This window comes from Myxine glutinosa, chromosome 1 (genome assembly GCF_964187855.1).
Source record: "Myxine glutinosa chromosome 1, kmMyxGlut1.1, whole genome shotgun sequence".
Classification (NCBI taxonomy): domain Eukaryota; kingdom Metazoa; phylum Chordata; class Myxini; order Myxiniformes; family Myxinidae; genus Myxine; species Myxine glutinosa.
The window spans coordinates 110,099,811-110,123,667 of NC_136261.1; the positions used below are offsets into that span (position 1 = coordinate 110,099,811).

General features: G+C 43.2%; 1 protein-coding gene across 1 annotated transcript in view; it reads left to right on the plus strand.

Annotated features, from left to right (window-relative positions):
* HSDL2 (hydroxysteroid dehydrogenase like 2) overlaps window positions 1-23,857 on the plus strand; it is a 100,603-nt gene that overhangs the window by 53,775 nt on the left and 22,971 nt on the right. Inside the window, exons 9-10 of the mRNA XM_068116961.2 lie at window positions 7,871-8,026; window positions 8,111-8,239. Of these exons, the coding sequence (XP_067973062.2) occupies window positions 7,871-8,026; window positions 8,111-8,239 (285 nt within the window). The remainder of the gene's footprint in view (window positions 1-7,870; window positions 8,027-8,110; window positions 8,240-23,857) is intronic.

Below are 23,857 nucleotides of genomic sequence, written 5' to 3' on the forward strand. Positions count from 1 at the left end.
GGGATGATGGGGATGTAGTTGTGTAGCCTGAGGGTCAACGTGGTGCTGTGCGTGTCCGAGGTGTGTGGACCATGTCTTCTGGGTGGGTCTCCTGGTGGAGCATGGCTGTTGACTGGACCTTGGTGTGGTCAAGTGTGGGTGAGCACTGGGGGGGGCTGCAGTTCTGTAGTCGGACTGGGGGATGATGGGGAGGTGCAGGGGACGTGGCTGTAGGGATGCCACGCACTGCGACCGTGCCCCCCAGGGCCGAGGTTGTGTGTGCGGTAGTGTGTGTTTTGGCAGCAAGTGCTCACCACATTGGCCAGCTGGGGCTGCTGCAGCTGTGTTCCTCGCAGGGGGGCCGAAGGATGGATGGTGGGTCGCACCCTTATGGACACTCATGGGCCATGTTGGCGTTTTGACTGCTCACCTTGTCCCGGTGACCCTTGCACGGTAGAGGTGCAGAGCTGTCGTGGCCACAGGTAGTTGTGTAGTGATGATCACCGTTGGATGCGGATCCACATACCTGCCAGTGTAGTGGGGACAAAAGAGAAATCTGGAAGGATTTGGTAGGCCCAATGTGAAATTTTGGGATTGTGAAGGGTGGATGACACTCTTGAACCTGACCAACCTGCAACTACCTGCACATGAGGTGAGTGTTTTGAGGAGTACTGTCCCAGGCTTCAGGATTTGCTTTGGGAAATTGGGGACATGTAATTTGGAGTTGGGAGGCGGGTGTGAGTGATGACATGGCCGGTGAGGGGATGGAATGGGAGCCACAGTGTCTTGTGGGTGGCGTATGTTTTTGTATTGTGGTTACGTGTTTTGATGTGGTCGTGAGAGTGGAACCTGGAGAGTGTGTGATGATTATTGGAGATAATGAGGGATGATAATTGTGCTTTTGGAAATGTGCTTTTGGGAAGATGTGATGGTTTAAATGTGAACTGGGGGAATTTCACATGTAGCAGGCCATGGCAAGCCTTGTAACACCTTTTACACCATCTATGGAATTGTACTGAATTGTGCTGAGTTGTGTGGAGAATTGAATGGCAGTGGGGGAGGAAGTGTGTTTTGGGGTCTTGTGGGTGGGGAAGGTGTGTGTGTCCGCAGGTACAGAGCAAGCTCTGAGGAGCGATGCCTGCGGGCCCCCCTCTGCGGCAATTACCCCTGGCAGCCGGTGGTAACTGGAAATTGGAGCTCGTCGGTGGAGGGTCTGGTTGGGCGCCGCGGGGTGAGGAAGTCCCCCGGTGACCCGTGTTGCTGCGTGAAAGCAGGAGGCAAAGGAGCCTGGTGTGTGTGGAGACCCTCACCGGCGAGGTAACGGCGGAAAGGGGCTGTTGGGCTGTCACGGGGCCAAGAGGTAAAGGGGGGGGGGGGCAATGAATTTGTAAGTCGGTTGACTTGTTTTTGGGACTGCGGGCACCACAGCCTGATGCGCCCCCACCATCTTTTGTGCGGTACCTCCCCGCTGCCTAGTTGAGGAAAGCACACACACGTGAATGACATCAATGCCATGGTCCTGCAGGGGGTGTATTGGGAATAAGTGCTTTGTTGATTTTTGAAATGCCTTGATGACCTATGGAATGAGAATGAGTGGTTAAGGGGTCTGTGTTGCATGAATGTGGGCGAAATCCACCGAGCCGTGTCACTCACCTGTAACATCTGGACAGGGCCCGTGGAAATTTAGTGGGATGCATTGGGGATGGCCCCGCAGGTAAGGTTGAGTCTTGTGGCATCCACCGGGGGACGCGGTCTGTAGACCGGGGTATGTACAAAGGTTAGAGTTTTGAGTTTTGGAAAGATGGTTAAGTTTTGTGGTTAAGTTAGTGTTGTGTGTTGTTGTTTCCTCCCTCCACAGGAACAACGAAGAAGATGTACATACTTGCATGATGGTTAAGGGGTTCAGCATGTTAAGGAAGTGTAGGTAGGTAGTCCGACTCACTTCCCACAGCCCTTCCTGATTTATTTCATAGGTTAATTAAGTGTGGGACAGTAAGTGTTAAGGCTGGAATGGTAGCCCTGCGGTGAACCTTGCAGGAGCTACGGTTCCAGGGGGGGGGCTGTGTTATGAATTTGGTAATGCAACATCTAGAGCTAGGTAGATCTGAATAGGTAGGTATTCGGCTGTCGTGACAGGGACTCTACATGTAATAAGTTCTTGATGTTTAGGCGTTTGTCGGGGTAAGATGTATGATTGTGGATCTACCTGGAGGTCCGAGTGTTAAATAGTGAGGGATTAAAGGTAACGCCCCTGTGAGTATCACCTAGTAATCAAACCTTTGTCCTTTATGGCACTGCAAACCACATAAACATTAGTTAGGTCCTTAGCGCAACATTAAATAATCCCCTTTCCCTGACAAGGACTTCGTATTAAATTGACAGGAAACCAGGTCAAAAACACCGCCACGATTGGCCGCCACCGTGTACACCTCCAAAGGCCTACAAACCTGGCCGGCACGTGTTATGCCAGGACCGCAGGGTCGCGTAACGGGGGAGATGTCAGGAGTCGCGGGAGGCTTTGATTGGCTGAAGAGTGCGCAATGTGACGTCATCGGCCACCAATATAGGCGACGGTCGGACGCCATTTCAAGAGTTGAGTTGAGTTCGTGGCAGGCACTGGGAGACGCAGGCAGGCACCAGAGAGTTGAGAGTTGAGCGGTGGTGGAGAGTTGGAGAGGACACGCCATTCCAGTCGCAGTTCGAGTGCAGTTCGGGTTGTAGGGAGTCGCAGGAGACACACGAGAGCACACCCAGTTGGCACTGAGCAGTTCGTTGGCACTTGGCTGCCAGCACTCCCGCGTCGAGTCGAGTGGAGTTGAAAGGAGTCCTTCCTGTCCCTGGTCAAGTGGAGCCGCTGGCCTGCGTCGGACGCGTGGTGCTTGGAGCGAGGGGCCTCGTGGTGTGCGATCGGGCCGGAAGGAGCGGTGCTGGACACCAACAATACAAGACGACAAAGACAGATAAGCCCGATCTCCGCGTATATTTTGAACGACGGGACGTGTTATTTTCGTGATTAATCTCCCTCGTTTGTGTTTGCTGTCAGTCGTGTGGGGACGTCCCGATTTAGGTTTATTAGAGTTATTAGATTTACCGGCGGGCTTTTTCACTGGCTTTACTTTTCCTAATAAACCCTTATATTACTTTTTGTACATAATATCTGAACGCAGTTTTCCTGGGTGTTTGATTTTAATAGATAAGGTTGCGGAGCCTTCGCTGCGGCCCGCCATTCCGCGCGTTGGTGTTGAACTTGAGTCCGCCATTGAGTGTTCGCCTCGGGAGTTAAAGTCTCGCAAATCGGTCATCCGTAACTGTGGTGTTAACCACGGTTACGCGACAGTATGTAGTCTATGTAGAGATGGGGAAACTGTCCAGGAGTGTGGGTGATCAAGGTCCCCCACACACACACACATACACACACACACACACACACACACACACACACACACACACACACACACACACACACACACACACACACACTCATACAAAGTCAGGAAATTATACAATTTTTTTTAACAGAAGATGGCCATTCTAATTTTAATATCAAACTGAGTAATTTTTTTTTTAATTCTTCATTAACTGAAATTAAACTAGTTATCAAAGCTCCTATTAAAAAATGAATTGTAATGTTATAAAAAATAGCATTTATTAAAAATTAACTTATTAAAAATCTTATTTAATCTTATTTAAAAATATCGAAGAACTAACAGAATCTTCGCCTTCCGTAGCTGCATCTGACGACATGTAAGTCGCCATGACTGCTGTGCCAGTAATGTATGTACAGTCTGAAACGAAGCACGCCATTGGCTGATTAGTGCTCACGGCCACCCGTTGCCTATGTTACATGTACTGTGATTGGACAATATTTATTTAAAAGATCGTCAACATGTTGGGTGTTTTTTCCACATTTTGAAAATATGTGCAAGTTTTGTGCTTGACGAGTTTCAGATATGAATTCTGTAATATTTTTACACAACATATTATAAATTCAAGTAGATATGCAAGGTGGGTCACAAAAGTAAACAAAACAGGGGTGGTGCCCACAGGTGCCCACGGTCTAATGTGGGTGGTAACTGAAACAAAGTTGAGATGGTTATTCAAATCGATAAAAAGCGTACCTCAAAAAATACGCATGTTTAAATATTGTTGTGTTTTGGCCACAAAGATCATGGTATAAAAAACAGAGTGGCAAAGTTGAAATGGCAAGGCCTAAATACCTCAATAATAGCCAATGTGTTTAATATTACCATGAGGACCCAATCGAGTAGAGGATTCCTCCTAGAAAATTTCTCCCATGTTTCAGGGGAAATCTTAATCACCCCTGCTAATCAAGATGTTAATTGTAACAATATTTAGGTCATCTCATCTCGATGCTCGAAGCGATTAACTTATAAAATGGGTCGTTATGTCCGATTTAGGTCATCTCATCTCGATGCTCGAAGCGATTAACTTATAAAATGGGTCGTTATGTCCGGATGTCTGTCTGTCCATCCATCCATCCATCTGCTAACATTTTTGCTATTTTTGTTATCATCCCTTATCACCCGGCTGATTGTTCTGAAACTTCACACAATTGCTCGGGCTTCAATATTTCAATTTCAGATCATGGGGGCTCCTGGGGAGGTGTGGGTGTCATGGGGCAGATGAGGATGGTTGGGGGGTTAACCCCCAAACTTCAGATCCCTACTTTCCCCTTATTAACTCAATTGGACTATGTCCAGCTGAGTTTTTGTCGACACCCAGTGTCCGTCGTCCGTCTGTCATCTGTCGTCTGTCTGTGTGTCTGTCTGTCTGTCTGTCGTCTGTAAACAATTCGACGTCTACGCTCTAAAAGTCACAAATATTGATTAAATTTGATGAAACTCGTTATGCAGCATCTTTAACACATAAACTAGTTTGGGATTGCATTTGTGCGTTGCACGCCCAAAAATGGTCACGGCAGGGTGGCCATATTGAAAAATCAATTTTTGTCAATCTGGTACTTCCTAATGTAGGTAGAAGGCTGAAACGTGGTGTGTAGACTATGTAACAAACCTCAACACATATAATAAATTCAAGTCTGAAATCTGAGAAAAGTAATTGTAGTTTTACTTTCCATGCCTCACTTAAAACTCAATTTTTTCTAGTTTCCTGTTTAAACATGAGATACCTTCAACGTTACTGTACCTCTTTAGCACATATAAACTATATAGTTTGTGGTTCTATTATGCATATTCTATCCTTATTGGTATAGACCAGTTGAGTTCAAGTTCCCTGGAACCTCTAGTTTATTTACTTCTAGAGCATACATACGCCTCATTTGGCTGATTGTCTTTGATCAACAATCTTCATCAAATCATACAACTTTGAGTGGTGGTCAAAATGTTTTTTCTCTGGCCATGAATTTCACAGCCCAAAACCTTACATATTCCAATGGCATCATGAAACTCATCCAATGCTGGGGAAAAATAAGTGATGTTGCCAATAAACCACAGAAAAGGACAAACTTGTCCTCACAGTTGCTGATGCATAACCATTCCTTAATGGTTGGGGTGTAGGAGACTATTGAATCTTTTTCTTTTCTATACATAGTAGAGGATCGTGGAAGAGCTACTAGTACACAGAACGGATCAGGAGGTAACAGACAAAAACAGGATGCAAGACGCACATGCTTCTCTATGTAAATGTAAATTCTCTATGTAAATGTGTAGCATGTAGCGCCACCTGGTGGCGGTGGTAGTGGGTGTTACAATATCCTTTTTTAACCTAGACAATGCTGAGGTTAAGGCACTCTTCGGATGGGTAAGGCACTCTCCCTCCCTTCTCACCACTCCCACGAAAAGTGGTTTTTCAACACTAACACAAGTGCGAAAAGTGGTTTTTCAACACTATCACAAGTGCAAAAAAGTGTTTTTTCCACACTAATACAAGTGCAAAGGTGGTTTCCTGCACCAACACCCTTCCCCTCACTTTCTCCCTTCCTTCCACTCACCCTCTCCCTCTGACCCCACCCTCTCACCTACCCCTTCCCTCCTTCCTCTCTCCCTTCCCTCCTTCTCCTCTCCCTCCTCCCCCTCCCTCCCTTCTCACCACTCCCCCAGGCAACGCCGGGTACTTCAGCTAGTCAGTGATAAGATTTAGTAATCATGTCGACAAAAGACTGAGGGAAGGAAACTATATTAAGCTCGCTGTCCTTGGAGGTTTAATCTGGCAATCATAAATGTCAATTTGCGCTTTTTTTGTGGCTGACGTGTGAAATTCTGTGAGTCTGTTCATTTCTCATCACAGTAACTGATTGCAGTGATTAAACAGATTAGGATAAAGTTAGCCTCTTAACTGCTCGGTTATCTTCACGAGTCTTATTCCTGCCACATGGTTGCAGCTAATTTGGGTTTCCTGATGTTGTAAATTCCTGCAGATCCATGAAGTGTGCGGCACGTATACAATATATTTGTATATATTTGTATAATCACGTATACAACAATATATTTGTATATATTTGTATAATCACGTATACAACAATATATTTGTATATATTTGTATAATCACGTATACAACAATATATTTGTATATATTTGTATAATCACGTATACAACAATATATTTGTATATATTTGTATAATCACGTATACAACAATATATTTGTATATATTTGTATAATCACGTATACAACAATATATTTGTATATATTTGTATAATCACGTATACAACAATATATTTGTATATATTTGTATAATCATGTATACAACAATATATTTGTATATATTTGTATAATCACGTATACAACAATATATTTGTATATATTTGTATAATCACGTATACAACAATATATTTGTATATATTTGTATAATCACGTATACAACAATATATTTGTATATATTTGTATAATCATGTATACAACAATATATTTGTATATATTTGTATAATCATGTATACAACAATATATTTGTATATATTTGTATAATCACGTATACAACAATATATTTGTATCTCGTAGGATGTCCTTTGGCATTATAGTCCTGAACTTGTGAAGGCATAAAATAATTGATATAATTGTGTGACAGCTTAATGCGCTTCCATACTGTTAAATGCCTTGCTTGTGTACCAGCGATACATTTACTGCAGAAAGATGGTGCCACATGCTATGCTTCCAAACCAATGCGGGTTTACATGAACGCTGTCGAATACATCTGGGAAATCCACCTCTTGTAGACAATGGAAAAATTAGCACAGTACTCAAACTAGAAAGGCACTCAGTAGAGGGCATACCTCCGCCAGGTGAACAGTTTACGTTTTGTATCTCAGAGTAGACCAGAAAATCACAATACAGAATCACTTTAATCAAAATCAATCACAGGAATTGTGATTTTCTGGGAAGTAGGTCAAGCTGTAAGGTTTTTTTCCTTCACCATCGGTCAAGTCTTTCATACCCCGATCTTATCTACCCCTCGTTTTTGGCAATATTACTCAATGGTGAAGAATCACTTAAAAAATTCTACTAGCTGGATCCGGATCCGTATCTTCACCAAAATTGAATTGAATCATCCTTGTCAGACACACTACCGGTCCACCCGGTTTAGTCCAAATCTGTCCACAACTTTCTGAGATGTCCCGCTATGTATCGTTTTTGGCCCCATTTCCCAATGGTGAAGAATCGCTTTAAAAGTTCGAGTAGCCGAATCCGGATCTTCACCAAAATCTAATCATTTCATCCTTGTCACACACGCTACATCTCTGCCAAATTTCGTCCGAATCCGTCGACAACTTTTTGAGATATTTCGTTCACAAACGGACAGACAAACAAACAGACAGGGGTGAAAACATAACCTCCATCCACCTTTGGTGGTGGAGGAAATAAAATCCCAGCATCATGGGTTCAGATTGATGAGCATCTTTGCTTTTCATATCCTTAGGTTCGACGCCAACAAAGGAGACTGGAGATGTCGGGAAGCAGAAAGTGGATGATGAATCGTCTGATCCAGTTGCCAAGACCTTCAAGGCTATCCAAAGCTTCGTCACGGAAGAAGTGGTGCAAAGCATTAAAGGACTTTACCAGTTTGAGCTCACAGGTGATAGTTTTGAACCAATTTTTGTTTCACAATGGTTTGTTGACAATGGTAATGGATTCCGGTGATGATTATTATTTTCATTAGGTTCACATCCTGGTACTTGGTTCCTGGACCTAAAGAACGGTACAGGAAGCACCGGTTGTGGCTCTGCACCTAGTAGCCCAGATGTGCACATGTTTCTCAGTAGTGAAGACTTCGTCAAGATGTTCACAGGTAATCTTGATGGTTATCGATTGGTTTTTTTTATACTGTAAGTCATTGAGGACCTATCTCGGCAGAGAAGCTGTTGAATTGTCCTTTTGATGCTGATGGTGCTGCACAGCGACAACCACGTTTGTCAACAATTGATCCTTAGATTTGACATCTCTCAGTAACTTATGGAAGAAAGAAGGAAAATATAAAACACCATGTGCTGGTGCCAACTTCCCTTTATTCTGTTTGGGGCTTTAATCTGATCACTTACTTCATGATTGTGGTGTCTCAGTTCCAAATCACATTTCCTGTTGCTTCGTCCATTGTTTCCTAATGTCCTTGTAACTTCTTTCATTGCAAATTGATGTCTCCTGATCTACCTGTGCTAAATATCTAAGCTCATCCATGAGCTTTAAGTAAATGTAGGAAAGTCTAATTGTAGGTTTGACCACAGAAAGACGAAGTCTTCCCTGTATATATTGCATTAACTAGTTATTAATTCATGAAGAGACGATCTCCTGAAATCTTCAATTCAGTCCTCCAAAAATGGCAAATTATGGCCCAGATGTAGACCATAATAACCATTGAACCAGACTCTACCTAAAGTTATTATTTGATTTGACTAATTAACGACAGTTTTTTATGGACTTCCTCCCCTTTTCCTAATAGATATTTATATAACTAATTATTGGTTTACGAGTTATCAAGTAACCACTATATTCGTCATGGGTGTGTGTCTGTCTGTCTGTCTGTCTGTCTGTCCGCAGCATAACTACCCGATGATATCTTCCGATCTTGATGAAACTTGGGTGGGAGGTTGATATCATGATCTAGTTGTGTCCTGCCTAGAGTGGGCGTATTGCGCCCATTGTGGGCGGAGCGACGCCCGAAAAAGATGTCTTTTTAGGGGGTAATCGAGTTCAAGCTACATCTTCTCCGAGGGGTTTGGTGGAATCTGACAGGGGTTTCGATATTTGGTTCGGCCAATGTCATGTGTCTAGCCCCACAGAGCTCGATTTTTCATTTTCGCCCCAAGGTCAAGGTCACAAGGTCACAAAATTTAGAAAAGTCAATTTTTGATGGTTTTATGACATTGTTCACTCCCTGATAGGGTGAAATGTCATACATGATCTTATATTATCACATACATCATGAAATACAAGTTTTCCAACAAATTTCAGAATCTTCGACCTTTGACCTTTGAAGGTCACAAAGGTCATAGTTTCAAAATTGTCGGAATCTAACCGAATTTTCGGTATTGTGTAGCTAACTGATTATACATTATTTTCTATCATTTCAAGGTCAGTAACCTTCGTTTTGACATTTCCAGGCCTGGCCTGGCCTGTCCGGGCCTGTTTCAGTTATAGTCCGTCCTTTGTCATTGAATACCGCTCGTTCGTGAACCATCGTCATCTCCTGACTTGTAGGTATCATCTTTTAAGCTGTCTCATCTGGGTTTGATTTTCAGCCCAAATATAAATTGTTAGATTGGTGCTTCACAGACAAGGTGTTGCATATAAGTGAGGGCCCTGCCCCTCAGATGGGAGGTTAAGCCGGGGAGCCATCTCTGCTAGCAGTAGCTGATGGACGTTAAAATATCCCACTGTGTTTTTCGACAGAGAAGGTGAGTTATCGCCAGTGTCTTGGCCAAGTTCCAAAAATGAAGTTCAGCCGTGCTTCCGATCAATAATACTACCAGCAACCAAAAGCTGCATATGAGAGAAGTATTGATATCCATATTAATTGAAACAGTTGGTATGTAGTTTTTCGCACAAAATCATGAATACATTGAAATGATGATCCCTGGATAATTAAGATGTCAACTTCTGCAGAAACAGCAGCTTTGAGTAACATTTAAAAACAACACGCCATTTAAATTTATTTTTCAAAAGATTCATTTTTTTCCCTGTTTGGACGGACTAGTCAAAAAATACTCAGAAAATACAGCTGACACCCATTATAACAGATACATTCTGTGGAATGGCTGCGGTATCACCCATTTTCTTGATACAGGGTCTCCTCGCCCACCAGCCCGGGCATGACATACCACCATGGCACTAACAAAACAACACCTTTTGTGCAAAGTCGACGTTTGTGCAAGAACTAAAACACAGAACAAAAAGAACACAGTGGAAAGCGGGGGAAACGCACTAAATGCAGGGTAGATGGACACTTGGAGGAAGAATGGGCTGTGATACTATGAGGAAGAGCACTGGAAAGACAGAGGGGGCAGACCAGAAAGGAAGTGGTTAAAGACAGATCGGCCATAGACCTGTCTGAAATGCACAAGTAACAGGCCAAGAGATTTGGCTTCATCACAAGAGATTCCAATGAATGTCTGGGCCTTGGTCTCCGTGGCATCAATACGTGAAAGGTGTGACATGGGGATCCAGCCCAAAGAGGAGAGCAATACTCCATCGAGCCACAAATGAAGGCCTTGTAGATGTTCAGAAGTTTATATTTGTCAATAAAGCGCGTTGCATGATGGCGGCTTGCTTTGGAGGCCAACTCTGAAATGATTTATTCAACAGCGATTGTCGTTGATGTTGAAGCCCAAAAAATTCAGGAACTCGACTTCAACAGATTTCTTCAGGAAGGGAATGTGAGGGTTTGCCACATGGTCCTTTCATAGAGTGACAGGAAGATTTGCCAGTTTTAAAAGACATTCTAAGTGTTGGACCAGCTCATGATTCTATGAAGTTATGCAGAGAGGGAAGAGGCTGCTCCCTGTCCATTTGAAGGGTGGGGGATGTTACAATAAATGGTGGAGTCATCAGCAAAAGGATTAGGGCTTCCAGAGAATCAAAGATCATTGAAGATTAGGAACAGGACTACTGCTTTTATTGAGGCACTCCAGCATCGACCGGGGGAGGAAATTAGAGGATCCCGTTGGGAGCTACGTGCTGACTGAGAATGGAGAAAGCCTGCAAGCTATGAGAGGAGGTGGCCTTGAATACATAAGCAAAGTGTTTGAAAAGTAAGGCGAGGTGCCAAACTGTATCAAATGCTCAATTATTTGTCAAGAGCGACAGCTCCAATCTCTTGTCTGAGATTTAGGGCCTGAATTGTTGGAAGAGCAGAATCAGCATGTCAGAAGAAACCAGGGTGGTGGTCGAAGATCAGGCCATTGGAGAAAAGAAAGGATTTTATGTTTCCTGCCGTGATATAATCCACGACTTTGCAAATAATTAGAAGTAAGCTAATAGGCTTGTTGTTAAAAGGATTTGTTTTGTGTAATGCAGTTATGTTGGCTGACTTCCAAGTGGACAGACATTTACCTCGGGCAAATCTTAGATTGAACAGAGCAGAAAGAGTATACGTATGCAAGAGCAGCAGAGCAGGCTTTTAGGATGTGGGGACTGATGCGTGTTGCAGAATCAAAGTCTGGGGTTGCTATAATGTCTGCTTTCTCAGGTGAGAAAGACAGTGTCCAGGAGCAGTTGGGTGTCACTGGTTATTTTGGGGGGGGGGGGGGGGGTTTAAATACAAGATCGAGGCTCATAAATAAACCCAAACAGTGTAACTAACTATACAAGTAAAACTATACAAGTAACAAGTAACTATACCAGTAACTATGCAAGTATGTGTAACAAGAGCTAACAGTAATCCCAAAAAAAAAAAAAAAGGACACATTAAAAAAACATAATAAATGGAGCGGGAGACAATATGGGGAGAGAGAGGGAAGCACACAAGTACAACAGCAGAGAACAGGGACATCGGGAGATCTGTGGGAGGGAGAGGGCTTGGGGGGAGGAGGCATGGGAAGGGGGGGGGGTGGGGGTGGGAGAGGAATAAAACACATGGACACTGCGAGGACTTCAAGGAAAGAAGTCGGTATGTCAAAAAAATGGATCTGGGGTGAAATTAACCGGGGTAGAAAAGATCAAGGTTTTGGATGGGGGAAGACAAGAGATGGTGGCGAACAGCTGTTTTAAAGACCTGGAGGGAGGCGTGGGATTGAAGTGAGTGAGAGAGTTTGTTCCAGAGGCATGTTTGGTTTGGTACATGGTGAGTGAGGGATTATGTTTGTGAAATTTGGCTGCAATCAGAGAATTGAGACATACGAGTATATGGCTTTCTTATGAACAGAGTCTGCTGTGTTGCAATTTGAAGTATACAGCTTGGGTAGGCAAAAATAATACTTCATAAGATACCACCATGTCTTTGATGAAGGAGGCAAGTTCAAGAGCTCAGTGTTGAGGTTGGCCAGATGTTTTCTGGCTCTTCTTAGTAGACACAAACTCGTTGCAAGCTTTGTGGAATGACCTCAGGTTACCTTCGGTCAGATTGGCCTTCCATGAAGAGAAGGTAATTTGTTTGAAGGTAACTGTCTTGCCACATGATTCAGTGCTCCAGGTGTTAGAGGATAGGAATGTGTAGCCTATAGTATTATAGTATGCTGTGTTAAATATTACAGTAACACAGCATTACTATACCGTACACTTGATAAGTGCTCCACCTTAACATAGAACTTCTCACGTTTGGAGATAACCTGGACTTCTCCAAGCATGAGGTCTTAGAAAGCATGAAACACTAGAACGACACTCGGTAGAGCGCATACCTCCGCCAGGCTGAACAGTTTACGGTGTTTATCCCACTGATAGGCTGGATCTGGATTCGGACCTGAACCAAAATCTAATCGGCTTGTTCTCGTCACCTAACCAACTCATCCACCAAGTTTAGTCATAAGTCGCCCACAACTTTTTTGAATATCATGTTAAATATCGCTTTTTGCCCGATCTCTCAATGGTAAAGCATCACTTTAAGAAAATTAAATAATTATCGTATCCGAATCCGTATTCGGTATTCACCCAAATCGATTCGTCCTTGTTAACCAACTGGTTCACCAAGTTTCGTCCAAATCCGTCTATAACCTTTTGAGATATTGTGCTATATGTCGGTTTTAGTCCTATCACTCAATGGTGAAGAATGAGCCTGGTGTTGGCTTAGCGGCTCGGGTGCCAGCTTAGGATCCTAGGATCCTGGGTTCGAATCCCGGTCGATCGCTGAATTAACGCCAGGGGGGTTGACTCAGCCTGTCATCCTTCCGAGGTCGGCTAATTGAATACCAGTTCACTGGTAATTCCCTGTTTGTCGTAAAAGGCGACAAACAGGGTTGGCGGCAGGAAGGGCATCCGGCCGTAAAACATTGCTTCAAAAAGGGGACCAACAAAAACTACAACAACCATGGTGCCCGAAAAAGGCCAACCCCCGCTTTGCGGGGAAAAATGGCCTCTAAAGGTTTTTTTGTTTTTTTTAACTCAATGGTGAAGAATCACTTTTTTAAAATATCTGATCCGGATTCGAATCTTCACCAAAATTGAATCATTTCTTCTTTATCACACACCCAACCTGTCCACCAAGTTTTGTCGGAATCTGTCCACAACGTTTTTGAGATATCGTGCTATATATCGTTTTTGGCCCTATCTCCCAATGGTGAAGAATTGCTTTTAAAAATTCCACTCGCCGAATCCGGATCTTCACCAAAATCTAATCATTTTGTCCTCGTCACATACACTACATCTCGGCCAAATTTCGTCCGAATCCATTCGCAACTTTTTGAAATATCGTGTTCACAGACAGACAAACAAACAGACATTGGTGAAAATATAAACTCCATCCACCTTTGGTGGCGGAGGTGAATATTTCGTAAAAGTCTACGTGCTCGAGTATTGCTTCTTAAACGCGGAGAATAACGAGGCTCTCAACCTGGAATACAGTATGAAACACCACATTTCCTTACTGTGAACTTGTATCAACACACTGAGCTTCATGTACCTCTCGTATTCCTCCTGAAACTATCAGGGATCCCATCGTGCTGTTCCACCATGGGATGAGTGGGTGGGGGTAAGTGGGGAGAGCTCCATGATATGAAGCAAGCTATAATTATATGTGAATGTACAACACCCTTACAATCTGGTTTTCATATTTGAGAGAAATATATACTTCACAGGAAAGCACACAACTCATTAACAGCTTTAAATTAAGTTTGTTAATTAAGATTGCACTGTTGCCAAATTTTTGAAAAGTTTCATCTGTTTCCATGTGATTAAAAAAAATTAATTCCAGTTTATCCACCATATAATCTGGCATTTTATGAATGAGAACAGTCCCGTTAATTATTGCATGTACACGGATTGATCGGATGCATCCGGGGTAAAGTAATGAGACGTTTGTCCTTTCCCGGGTCAAAACATTCGGATCATTTGAGTGGTAATTGGATAATTTTGTAATTAACAAGCATTCTAAACTGATTTACAGCTGAGATGTGAAACTTAATGGTTGTATTCATTCATGTTTGCAAAAGTGAAATTATGCATTTATCAAGAAGAAAAGTTCACAAAAGAACATTCCAACTACTAGGGAGATACCCGTGTTATGCACGGGTGGGAGGCCAGAAGCAAACAGGCAATGCAGATACGGCGAATGCTAAAGCATGAAACCAATAAATTCCACATTCCTGTAGCGCCTTCAGTCGCACGTCAGACATGGACAGCAAGTTCGTGAAGGACTTCCATGAAAAACATACCTGTTCGCAAACAAACGGGTACGTTCACATATAGAAAGATCGATTGTGGGACCGTGGCGAATCTGCATATGGCGATCCGTGAGGTTCACGTTCAGAAAGTAGAAACCATCATGGCATGTCGTCATTCACGAGAAGTCGATATCTCTTTTTTTCATTCCAAACAACATAACTCCAATTAATCACAAAATAAACTTTTAACGACATTATTAATGTTTCCTTCATTGTAAAAACTACCAAATCAACAGTTAAAAGGATTTTGAGCCGATAGCTGTTACGGCCTTGGCAAGTGTTACGTGCTCCTCCCCAAACCCCGGTCACGTTGTACCTCCGAGCCCCGAGAGGAGTCACGGCAGAAAGATGTGTTATTCTGTGCGTCAAAGATCAATGGTGAAACCATACCAATTGTTACCAACAAACAAGTATTGTATTAAGGTCACAAAAGAATAACAGTACAATAACAATATTAATCAATTGTACAACCAATACTACTGTGTTCAAAAAGTATCCGACCTTTATTTTTCGTGCGTAAAAAAGAAGAAGCTAGTGAGGCGTTGATTGGTGCACGTATGTAGGCGATCCTAATGCGCACGCGTGAATTTTTTCCCACCTGCAGAAGCTGTCATTCGACAGCAGACCGCCGATGAGTGAGGACATGTAAGTGAGCGCCGTCGTATTTTCGTTTTTGACAAAATGACGGAAAAACCTGAACAACGCTACTGCATCAAATTTTGTGTAAAGCATGGCGATTCCCAAGTGGAAACGATCCGCAAGATTCAACACCGTTCATTCCATTATGAAGGAGGATTTGGGCTTCAGGAGAATCTCAGCGAAGTTCGTACCAAAGCTGCTAACGATTGAGCAGAAGCAACTCAGTTTGGAGATCGCACAGGACATGCTGGAGACTGTGAACAGCGATCCCAGCTTCCTCAACACAGTGATCACTGGCGATGAGTCCTGGGTTTATGGGTACGACCCAGAAACCAAGTTGCAGTCATCACAATGGAAGCATCCAACATCCCCGAGGCCAAAAAAAGCAAGGCAGGTCCGCAGCAATGTCAAAGTCATGCTGACCGTCTTCTTCGACTCCAGAGAAGACATCATGCGGAATGCGACGGACCAGCTGCGCGCCATCCCAAAAGAGGCGTTCCAGCGCTGCTTCCGACAGTGGCAGAACCTTTGGGAGAAGTGTGTGGCAGCCCAAGGGGGCTACTTTGAACGAGATTATTATAAAAAAATTTTTATCTGGATGCAAGTATCTTTTATGAACAAAGGTCGGATACTTTTTGAACACACTACGTATATCATTCCTATGATGGTACCATCAGTTTCGTACAATATAACTCACTGTGCTCCAAGTGAGCGAAAATAACATTCCCAATGTTTCTGTCCCAGCTTCAAAGCAAAGTCGATCCACGCTCCAGTGATCGTCAGAACGATGTATCGAGACCAGAATCCCGCTCGGTTGACAGGCACACTGCCACAGATAGGCAAAAGTGTCCTCAAGAGGCGACTGGGAAATCACACCTTCAGGTATGGATGTTCAACGGCTCCCCATATGGCGAAACGCAAATTCCCACTCGAAATCCACGTTACACATGCAAACCAAGCTAACGGCTGGATGCGTTGAAATGGTTGGAGCGAGGTGAAAAACCTGGAGTGATGCGAAATCAGGCGCGAGGCAAAATGGCCAACGGTCCGTTCTCGAGACGTAACGGCACTCCAATGATTCTCTTCGGAATCAACCGCAAAACCTGTCACGCAGGTTTAACTGTCACCGATAACAACTCTGTCGCAGGAAGACCCTCGTTCGCCAGCGTTTGCTCAAAACCTCAACGCAGCTCGGCTCCTTCTCCGACCTCACTCGCTCCGCCTCCTTTTCCTCTTCTTCTTCCGCTTCTTCTTCGTCCGGTTTCCAGTTTCTTTTAAATCACTAACTTTTTTTTACCTTTCGAAAACAGTTATCTCTATTTCACCTAAACAATAACAATAATAGTACAAAAATGAATGAATGATCGTTTTAAGGCCATTTTCCCCGCTAGAGCGGGGGTTAGCCTTGCGGGCCCCATGACAATCATGGTTCCCTGTTTGAGGCAATGTTTTTATGGCCGGATGCCCTTCCTGACGCCAACCCTTAGTCACTTCTTACGATGTGCAGGGATACAGTGTACCTATTCTAAACCGGGGTACACACCGAGATCATTCATCCCAGTAAGCTGGTACTCAATTTGCCGACCTCGGAAGGATGACAGGCTGAGTCAAGCCCCTGGTGTTAATTCAGCGATCGACCGGGATTCGAACCCAGGACCCTAGGATCCCAAGCCGGCACCCTAACCGATAAGCCAACACCAGGGCCAACACCACCAATAATAACAATAATAGTACATGCAACCAAAAATGTTTACAGTGGATGAGAACCACAACAACGGAAGTGACGAATCCGTAACACAAGGTCAATGGAGACAGCGATCTGTTAGCGTGTTCACCGCCCAAATAGCTATGTGGAATTCTCTCATGTAGAGATTAAATGTCGTTTGAACTTTGGCCGAGGTCATTATTTACTTTTAATGATGTTTATATACGAATGATGTTTAATGATGTTAATATTGGTTTTTGGTCGTCCTTTCCACATATCTCGTGGGAAGTTGGAGAGACGGCCGTAATGGCGGGGAGGGGTATGGAATTCTCTTAAGCAGGGATTCAACCCGTGTCCTTATAAAAGGTCTTTTCCGAGGTCACCGAGTTTGATCCGTGCAGCCATGCAGCGATCGGTGCAGCCGTTTGTGCGGCACCCGGGAAAACAACGTCACAATGAAAACATCGTCACAATGAACGTTATGCGAACGCGAATGTTATGCGGTAGTCCAAACCTGAGAATGCTGGAGACCAAAGCTGAAATTGGGAAAACTAAATAGCCTATTTTTTACTCCTGGAGATCCCAGGATTACCCACCCAAAATATCGTTGTGATCAGTTCAGCAGTTTTTACGGTACCTTTGAATGGACAGACAGACAGACAGACAGACAGACAGACAGACAGACGGACTGACATTTGGTGAATTATAGTAAGATAAGGCCAACTTGGTTCACACATTCATTTACCATGCACCTCAATTTACCACTGCTCCATCAGCATCCCAAAACAAAGCAAACATTCTATTTTGGAATAAATAAAAAACAAACTTTACTCAATTATTAACCTCTTCGCAAAGAGATGTCTTAAAGCTGATTTTGCCTGTCACACCCGACAGTTTCACACACACTGACTGACATCACATCACAAGTAAACTTTAGGGCCGAATGTATTCGTCATATTTGTTGCCTCATATTGCCTCAATGTTGAAAAGTAATGCCTCATATTTTTCCCCTCAAAATCGGGTAATGATATTCCAATGAAACAAAGACAAAGTGAACATCAAAGACAGTGAATGAAACAAAGATACTAACATCAATCTTTATTTTAATAGTGCAACATAATCCCCACTGTGTTCCACACATTTCTGACAACGTTGAAATAGTTTTGTGACGTCATCCTGATGGAACTATGTATGCTTCCTGCTGACTTAACCAGTGCTTCCCAGCAGTCTTGGCATCATCACCGGAAGAGAAATGTTCTCCACGAACAAGCTAAGTTAGAGGAAGAGATGAAAATCTGACAGAGCCAAGTCTGGCTAGTAATCCTTTATGATGGTACTCTGTTGACCATCTCTTACTCTCAGGATTGTAATGGTGCATCCAAGTCACATCTCCACGCATAATATTGAGCAGGAACACATCGTCTTTAGGTTGTTCATAGCACAACAACAGATCTGTTTTTGTGGACCACACACACACACACACACACACACACACACACACACACACACACACACACACACACACACACACACACACACACACACACACACACACACACACACACACACACACACACAGGCATGGTACTCGGATACAAAAAGGAGCAGAAGGCATTGTTAATTGAGGTTTCAATATCCAGTGATTTTGATCTAGAAAATGATCAAATATCAAGACCTCAAGAATGAAGTCAGAAGATCGTGGAAGCTGAAGAGCACCAAAATTGTACCAGAGATAGTTGGAGCAATGGGAATGACAAAGAAGAACCTCTCAAAGATCCTACAAACCATCTTTGGGAACATTACCACAAATTAACTACATTTGGAAGCAGTCCGCAGCTCAGTGACGATCCTGAAAAGAGCCCTTGTAACAAAACTCTGAGAGCAACACAACTTCACAACTTACGCTATGAATCACAATCCTTCACCGGAACGAGAGTGGATACTTCGAGTCCTGGGAGGACTCCGTTCTACCTTCTGAAACTCGAATTATGGAGAAAACAATCAATGACGCACACGCACACGCACACACGCACACGCACACACATAAACACACACACACACACACACACACACACACGCACACACACTGACAGCTTGGTACATTGGAACACATCATATTTCACTTCATCATATAAACCCTGGTGTTGGGCTAGCGGCTAGGGTGCCGGCTTAGGATCCTAGGATCCTGGGTTCGAATCCTGGTCGATCGCTGAATTAACGCCAGGGGGGTTGACTCAGCCTGTCATCCTTCCGAGGTCGGCTAATTGAGTACCAGTTCACTGGTAATTCCCTGTTTGTCGTAAAAGGCGACAAAAAGGGTTGGCGGCAGGAAGGGCATCCGGCCGTAAAACATTGCTTCAAAAAGGGGACCGAAAAACAACAACAACCACGGTCCCCGAAAAAGGCCAACCCCCGCTTTGCGGGGAAAATGGCCTCTAAAGGTTTTTTAAAATTATATATATATATATTAACCCAGTGCCTTATCCATCACCATCCTGTTATTTTACTTCATCATACAAACTCAACACCTTATCCCTCATCTTCTGACTCTTTTACGGGTACTTCATCATATAAACTCAGCACTTACCCCTCACCTTCCTGCGCTTTCACTTCATCATATAAACTCAGCACTTATCCCTCACCATCCTGTTATTTTACTACATCATATAAACTCAGCACTTATCCCTCACCATCCTGTTATTTTACTTCATCATATAAACTCAGCACTTATCCCTCACCTTCCTGTTATTTTACTACATCATATAAACTCAGCACTTATCCCTCACCATCCTGCGCTTTCACTTCATCATATAAACTCAGCACTTATCCCTCACGTTCCTGCGCTTTCACTTCATCATATAAACTCAGCACTTATCCCTCACGTTCCTGCGCTTTCACTTCATCATATAAACTCAGCACTTACCCCTCACGTTCCTGCGCTTTCACTTCATCATATAAACTCAGCACTTACCCCTCACGTTCCTGCGCTTTCACTTCATCATATAAACTCAGCACTTATCCCTCACCTTCCTGCGCTTTCACTTCATCATATAAACTCAGCACTTATCCCTCACCTTCCTGCGCTTTCACCATCATATAAACTCAGCACTTATCCCTCACCTTCCTGCGCTTTCACTTCATCATATAAACTCAGCACTTATCCCTCACCATCCTGTTATTTTAATACATCATATAAACTCAGCACTTATCCCTCACCATCCTGTTATTTTACTTCATCATATAAACTCATCACTTATCCCTCACCTTCCTGTTATTTTACTACATCATATAAACTCAGCACTTATCCCTCACCATCCTGCGCTTTCACTTCATCATATAAACTCAGTCAGCGCCTTAGCCATAATTACTGCCTGGCTTAACTGCATAGCGTGCTGATTCATATCCTCAATTCAGGAGGATAAAAGTCTCTCCATCTTCTCCATTAAACTGCTCCGAGGTCTCATTAATTTTGTAGTAACTGTGGGAGCTGTGGATTGACTCGATGCTTTTTTTTTTTCTTTGTCCTTTACAATCTTCAAATGAGACGACTACCATAAACCAAATCCACACCCAACAGCTTTGGCACCAACACCCGACTCCATCCACCTTAACACTTTCAATGTCAGTTCCAGACTGATGCTTTTTCTCGACACTTTCAGCATACTAAGGCTTTTGCACCAATTACCAATATGGTGGCGTACAGAGCAGGAAGACAACAATAGCACACTGATTGGATGAGAAGAGACACCTTTTGATTGGCTGCTCGTGATGTCAACACTAGTGGTCATGTTTTTGGTCGACGCGGTGCGTTTAAACTAGTAACTTTTGACTCGCTTGATGGATTTGAATTGAAAAAAATATTTTTTGGTAATTAACCCTTTGAGTACGGAATTTTTTTTGATAAGAATACCCCCGGTACGGGATTAATTTGGCATTACGGGAATGCAACCACGTACTGACGATCTAATTATAGGTATAGTCGATGACGTGTAGTAACGTCATCCGTACACAACTTTTTCGCGGGTTGCGGCACTGGACGTCACTTTGTGTTTTCTCACAAAGGTTCTCTCACAAATCTCACAAATACTCAAAGGGTTAAAAACTGAATATTTAGTTTGTGCTAAAGCGAATCCATGCAAAGCAGGGTTGCTCAATGCGGGGTATCACCATACACGGAAGAAGTACTTAAACAACAACAACAACAACAACACCACCAACAACCACAACTACCACGACAGCAGCAGCAGCAACAACAACGTCTTATTCCCCACTGTGGTCCACACGCCTTATCCTTGTCCACCAAGTGCATCCAACTCACATCTCCGAAATACTTTCGGTTGTTTCACTTCATTTTGCATTCTCATTGAGATTCACTGATAATCATGCAATATGTTTGTGATGTACAACACGCTGTCTTTTTGTTAAATCCGTCAGCGAAGCAGCCTGTGGGTACACCAAGTTATGACTAATTTATATGTGAACTAGCAGGATACCCATCACACACAGACGAACATCCTTTACAAAGACTTAAGAAAAGTTAGCCCTTAACAACAACATTCAAACACACAGGGTGAAGAGACGACACAAAGTATACATTGCAAGATTAATCGTCTCTAACGTCTAAATAGCACACGATAGCCTGGCTGGGTGGAATGGCAGCCTGGATGGCAAGGCCCAGGCGTGACGTTTTGACGACCACTGGGTGTGTGCATCGTGCTCCAGCTTGGTAGCTCCGTCGATCCCGAATGACTGGTTTCCCTTTTAGTCAGGGCCTTTAGGGATATTTTGGTTCAAATTTGGTGCAGATGTTGCCCATGCCATACTCTTTCGATTTTTCACGGGCGCCAAGGGCGGTATGATCCGGGGACCATACCGGTCCATCCCGCCATGTCACCTGACCTATGACGTCATAATTAGGATATGCATCCAATCACATGGCGTACTATAAGTGGTCAAAGTTCAAAATGAATCGATCGAAAAATGAAGGCAGGGATCCATTTTTAAGGTTTTCATAAAATCCAATATGGCCGCCAGGTCACATGACCTATGACGTCATATTTATGACATGTATACAATCATGTATACATGAACCCGGATCATGATCGCACAAAAATTAAACACAAGGATATGGCATACAGTTCATAAAACATCAAAATCCATACCTTTGTAATTAGACTGATGAACTGCATAGTGCATATGCCTGAAAATTAGGAAATAGACATGTAAATATTTCCTCTAATTGTCAAAAATAAGGTCAGAGTTCGATTACCCAACCCAGAAACATAAAATGGTGAACCTCGCGTAAATCTTGACAAAAAACTCAAAAACCGACATGTTTGACTCAAAAATGACCTTTAAGATGACCTTGAGGGTTGACCTTGACCTTGAGTCATCAAAATAACATCATAATTGGATTCCTCGACCTCGAAAACCCCTGAAAAGTGGTATCAGACATGATTCCAACCCCTTTGGTTATTTAACTGATTTTCCTCTAATCCGGGTGGCGGCCATTTAGTATTTCGCCAATATGGGACCCCCGGGGGGGGGGGGGGGGTGCCCGTCAAAAATCAAAAGATTATGCCATGGGCAACATCTGGGCCAAATTTGGTGCTTTTGGAGGAATTTGAACCAAATGGCCCCAAAATATCCCTAATATATTTATAATATAAATATCCCTGACTATTTCCCCAACGGAACGAATAGTTTTCTTTGCTAATCCCACTCCTCCCCCCAGGTCTTTAAAACAGCTGTTCACCACCATCTCTTATCTTCCCCCATCCAAAACCTTGATCTTTTCTACCCCTGTTAATTCACCCCAGATCCACTTTTTTTGAAATTCCAACTTCTTTCCTGGAAGTCCCAGCAGTGTCCATTTGTTTTATACCTCTCCCACCCCCTCCCCTCCCCCCTTCCCATGCCTCCTCCCCCCAAGCCCTCTCCCTCCCACAGATCTCCCAATGTCCCTGCTCTCAAATGTTGTACTTGTGTGCTTCCCTCTCTCTCCCCATCTTGTCTCCCTCTCCCTTTATCTCATGTTTTATGTGTCCGTTTGTCTTGTTGTGATTGTTAGCAAGAAATGAAATGGGAGGGAGGCGCCTGAGAAATGGGAGGCGCCTGAGCTAAATTTGAAGTGTCAAAGCAAAGGGTATGAATACTTTTGTCAATGTGATATTTCAGTTTTTTCTTTTTAATAAATTTGCAAAACTTTCTAAAATCCTGTTTTCTCTTTGTCATTATGGGGTATTGAGTGTAGATTGATGAGGGGAAAAATAAATTTAAACGATTTCAGCATGAGGCTGCAACATGACAAAATGTGAAAAAAGTGAAGGGATCTGAATACTTTCTGAATGCACTGTAGATCGGTCAAAAAATCTTAATTTCAACCATTTTAAATTCAGTCTAACAACAAAATATGAAAAACATCAAGGGGTGTGAATACTTTATGAAGGCACTGTATGTCTCGGCAGCCAAAGACCGGGTGCATTATGTTTTTTGGGGTTGTCTGTGCGTCTATCTGTTATCTTTTACTTTTTTTGTTACCACGATAACTTGTGAACCACTGCAGGGATTTCAACCAAACTTAGCAAAGTATACGTAGTGTGTTCAAAAAGTATCCGACCTTTGTTCATAAAAGATACTCGCATCCAGATAAAATTTTTTTTATAATAATCTCGTTCAAAGTAGTCCCCTTGGGCTGCCACACACTTCTCCCAACGGTTCTGCCACTGTCGGAAGCAGCGCTGGAACGCCTCTTTTG